The 4,854-nt window shown below is 47.7% G+C and overlaps 1 protein-coding gene across 1 annotated transcript; it reads right to left on the bottom strand.

Annotated features, from left to right (window-relative positions):
• Window positions 1-451: 451 nt before the first annotated feature.
• Window positions 452-2,287, bottom strand: LOC146954388 (uncharacterized). The gene is made up of 2 exons (XM_085744530.1): window positions 1,941-2,287; window positions 452-1,493 (listed from the first exon to the last, which is right to left on the bottom strand). Exons 1-2 carry the CDS (start codon window positions 2,285-2,287, stop codon window positions 452-454), a joined length of 1,389 nt encoding a protein of 462 aa, XP_085600656.1.
• Window positions 2,288-4,854: the final 2,567 nt, after the last annotated feature.

Raw genomic sequence — 4,854 nt, 5'->3', positions numbered from 1 at the left:
CGGCCACCAGATATTTTAGCTGCCTAGTGGCTTTGGGGAACGGTCCCAGAAGGTCGATGCCCCACCATGCAAAAGGCCATGGGGAAACTAAGGATGTTAGCTCAGCAGGGGGTGCTAGGTGCATATCCCCGTGTCCCTGGATTTTATCACAAAGGTTCACATAATCTTGAGCGTCCTTCAACATGGTAGGCCAATAGTATCCCGCTCGTAGGACCTTTTTTGCGAGAGATTTGGCACAAAGGTGTTGTCCGCATATGTCGTTGTGAACGTCAGTGAGGACTTCTTGGGTCTCGTTAGGTCTTAAACACTTGATGAGTGGGGTGATGAAGCCTCTTTTGTACAAGGTTCCCTCTACCAAAGTGAATGAGCAGGCCCTTCGTTTCAGCCTTGTTTTTTCGTGTGGGTCGGAAGGGAGTTCTCCATTCTCTATGTATCGAGAGATGGGTCCCCTCTAGTCTTCCATTCCGATGATCGAGTTGATCTCTTGAGATTGAGTTCCTTTGTCCGGGATGCTTGGTTCGTCGAGAACTTCCTGTATTATGGTTTTGTTCCCATTTGCAGTACGCGTACTTGCGAGTTTTGAAAGAATATTTTCTCGAGTATTCTGTTTGCGGGGAACGTGATCTACTTCGATAGTTTTGAATTCTTTCATTTTCTCTAGTACTAATTGGACGTACTTTTGGAGGTGGTATTCGTTCACCTGAGACTCTCCCGTGACTTGGGAAGCAACGAGTTGCGAGTCGGTAAAGATTTTCACCTTTTTTGGCCCCATGTCTTGGGCGGTTCGTAAGCCGGCCAAGAAGGCTACGTACTCTGCAGTATTATTAGTTATAGGAAAAGATAAAGCAAGAGAAATCTCGATAGTGATACCTTTGTTATCTTCTATGATTATTCCAGCTCCGCTTCCTTTGGAATTGGATGATCCGTCCATGAAGACGGTCCATTCCTCGGAGTTGTCCTCGGCTGGAAAAGTCATTTCGGCGAAGAAGTTAGCGAACACTTGTGCCTTGAGTGCCTTTCTGGACTCGTAGTGTATGTCGAACTCAGATAGCTCGAGTGACCACTTCATCATCCAACCAGCAACGTCAGGGCGACCCAAGATTTGTCTGATGGGTTGGTCCGTCCGGACTATCACCGTGTGAGCTAGAAAATACTGCCTCAATCTTCGGGCCGCTGTGAGGAGGGCGAGGGCCACCTTTTCAATTCTTTGGTACCTCGTTTCAGACCCTAGCAATGCTTTGCTGGTGAAGTATACTGGTTTCTGTCCCTCCGTGGTTTCTCTGATGAGGACGGCGCTTACCGCGTCAGAAGAAATGGAAAGGTATAGGTACAGTACTTCACCTTGGTCGGGTCGCGAGAGAACTGGCGGTGCGGAGAGGGTTTCATTGAGATGTTTCAAGGCGTTCTCGCACTCGTCTGTCCACTCGAACTTCGTTTCTTTCCTCAAGAGTCTGAAGAAAGGAAGTGCGTGTTGAGCGGACTTAGGCACGAATCTGGAGAGAGCAGTTAGCATACCATTGAGTGTTTGGATTCACTTCTTGGAGTGGGGCGTTGGGAGCTCAGTAAATGCGCGACATTTATCTGGGTTCGCCTTAATTCCTCTTTCCGTCAGGTAGAAGCCAATGAATTTACTCGCTTGGACTCCAAAGGTGCACTTATTTGGGTTGAGCCGCATGTTGTACTTACTAGTTTGTTCGAACACTATTCTGAGGTGAGCGGCATGATCCACCTCTTGTTGGGATTTTACAATCATGTCGTCCATGTAAACCTTGAGAATGTCGTCCAGAAGCGTCTTGTCATAAACTTTGTTCATCATACGTTGATAAGTAGCCCCCGCGTTTCGCAGACCGAATGACATTACGTTGTAGTAATAGTTCCCTGATTCGGTCATGAAGGCTATTTTTATTTTATCTTCTTCAGCCATGGGTATCTGGTTATACCCAGAATAGGCGTCCATGAAGGATAAAAGTTTGTAACCGGAGGAATTATCTACGAGTTTATCGATGTTAGGAAGAGGATATGCATCTTTAGGGCAGGCACTATTAAGATCGGTATAGTCAACACACATACGCCATTTTCCATTAGATTTCTTGACAAGTACAACAATGGAGAGCCAAGTAGTGTATTTGGCCTCAGAAATAAAATTTTCCTCTAAGAGGTCTTTTACAGCTTTTTCTGCAGTCTCTGATTTTTCAGGAGACTGATTTCTACGTCGCTGGGCTACAGCGCTAACTCCGGGATCTACTGTCAGCTTGTGACAAGCGACGCTAGGGTCGATTCCGGGCATGTCGGCAGCATTCCATGCGAACAGGTCGACGTTCTCTCTAAGGCAGGCGATCAGCTAAGCTTTGACAAGTTCGGGAAGATCCTTACCGATCTTGAAGTTTTTCGAGGGGTCATTTCCGAAAGGGACCAGCTCGAACTCACCATCAAGAATAGGTCTAAGAAGTTTTGCGTTGAGCGGATCCTTCTTTTCCCGTTTTTGTTCCTTAAGGTCTTCCTTGGCGAACCTGGGGTCAAGTTCGACCAAGTTGGCATCCAGAGTGCTCGCAGCAGCTTCCCCTTTGTCTTCAGCAAGTTTGCTAGATTGGGAAACCGAGTTCTGGGATTTATTAGCTTGGAGGAAACATCTTCTTGCCGCTTCAATGTCTCCGTTGAGAGAGGCGATGATGCCATCCTTCGCATGGTATTTCAACTTTAGATGAGCGGTTGAACATGCGGCCCCTAGTTTGGCAAGCCCGGTTCTCCCTATGATGCAATTGTAGAGAGAAGGGCAGTCGATCACCAAGAATGGGATCTTTATTGTTTTCTTGGCCTCCTTTTCGCCGAAGGTGACCAATAGTTCTACGTACCCCCATGGCTGAGTAGACGAGCCGTTGAAGCCGTAGAGTTCATTTCCAACATAGGGAGAAAGGTTTTTCTCTGTCAGTTGGAGAGTTTTGAAAAGGCAGGTGTACATGATGTCGCACAAGGCCCCTATGTCAATCAGGAGTCGTTGGACGTCTGCGTTGGCCATCGACGCTCGTACGAACAAAGGGATGGCGGAATTTGAACCTCCACTAGGAAGTTCAGAATCATAGAACGCCAAAGGTGGCTTTCCTCCGTGGTTGGAGGGGGCCACCAAGTTGACGCTCATGAGCTCTTCGAATTTCCTCTTCATGCTTCCCATGGAGATATTCAGTGTTCCTCCAGTGACGACGTTGGCAGTGGGGAACTGTTCCCAGGTGCATGAGTAAGGGATGATCTCCACGTTGTCAGGGAAATCACCGAGATGCTCTACAGACATGACGATGGTTTTGCCAGGCTCAGAACCATCACAGATGAGCTCGACGGTTTTTCTTTCTGCTTCTGGGCTCTTCAAGAACTGCTTGAGGCGACCTCTTTGAATGAGGAGCTCAATAGCATCCTTCAAGTGGATGTAATCGTCGTTGGTGTGTCCGTGGCATTTGTGGAATCGACAATATTTTGTTTTGTCGACCCCCTTCCTCTCCTGAGACGGAGCCTTTGGTGGCTTGATGCCAGCTTCCGTTAGATCGGCTACAGCGATCTTGGCGAGGATTTTCTCCCTTGACATAGCGAAAGGTGTGTACTCGGTAAAGTGACCGTTGGGTCTTTTGCTTTCCCGAGCAGCTTTGCCTTCCTTCTTTTTCTCGTGGAAGGGCTTTTTGGAGGATTCAGCAGCCAGCTCCTCCTTCATGGATTTGTTGAGGCTTTCAGCTTACAGCTCTTCTTCATAGGCAATGTAGATCGTGGCGATCGCTAGGAACTCGTTGAGAGTCCTTGGGCGATCCAGGCAGATAACTTTATTGACTTCTATGCCTTCACGCAGACCTTTGGCAATGAGGTACCGTTTCATTGTCTCATCAGCACCTCTTACCTGAACAGCTTCTTTGTTGAACCTCTCGATGTAGTCGCGGAGGGGTTCGCTTCTTCCTTGAACAATGGCTTCAAGGGATGCCACCATTTTTGGTTGCGTCCTTGAAGCAGTGAAGTGGGTTGTGAACTCGTAGCAGAGGTCGCTCCACGAATCAATGCAGTTTCTCTTTAAGTTCTTAAACCATGCGACAGCTCCTCGTCTAAAAGTAGTGACGAAGAGCTTGCATTTGACTGCGCCTCGCACCGATCTGTAATTGAGAACTGCCTCGATGTTCTCGATGTGCTCATCCGGGTCAGTCGTCCCGTCGTATGAGTCCTTTTGTGGAGGCTTCTCCAGTCCGCGGGGAATAGGAGCTTCTCGGATGCGTAGTGTAAATAGGAGCTTCTCCTGGTGTAACTTGGAGATCTGACGCTTACTGAACGCCGAGGGGATCTGGTACGTAACCTGCGAGGGCTCATTCCCCTTCTGCTATGTACTGGGGAGGGAGTCCGTCTGGTGAGGTGGCGTGCCTGCTCCAGATCCATCAGGCGTCAGTTCTTTTCCTCTATTAACGATGTCTGTCGTTGAACCGTGCGGATCAGGTTACCGGCGAGGGCACTGGTTGGTGTGGTATCCTCAAGTGTCTCCGTAGGTCGTAGGGGACCTTGCAAAGGCCTTTGCTGGAGAGGAACTATCTGAGCTGGTTCCTCCTAAAGGGATTTTAAGAGGGGTTTTTCAAAAATTTAAATATTCTTTGTAGAAGAAATCCCATTGAAACGGATCTTCATTAAATCATTAATCACAAATCAAACACATACTTAAACAATTTAAGGATTCATGTGTTTACCTCTTGAAGAGCAGAACTTTTATAGTAGAATTATTTCTGATCACGAGCAAAGCAAAGCAGCGATGCCTCTAGTTAGTCCACACGATCAGTGCTCCTCCAAAACTTGGTGCTAGCCAAGGAATTAAAAGTGCAGAGAAAAAAGGTTGCTCCA

This window comes from Medicago sativa, chromosome 1, assembly GCF_051527215.1.
Source record: "Medicago sativa cultivar Bolivia chromosome 1, Bolivia_mono, whole genome shotgun sequence".
NCBI classification, from domain to species: domain Eukaryota; kingdom Viridiplantae; phylum Streptophyta; class Magnoliopsida; order Fabales; family Fabaceae; genus Medicago; species Medicago sativa.
The sequence above is the reverse complement of the archived record's forward strand: the minus strand, read 5'-3'. Positions and strand labels throughout refer to the sequence as shown.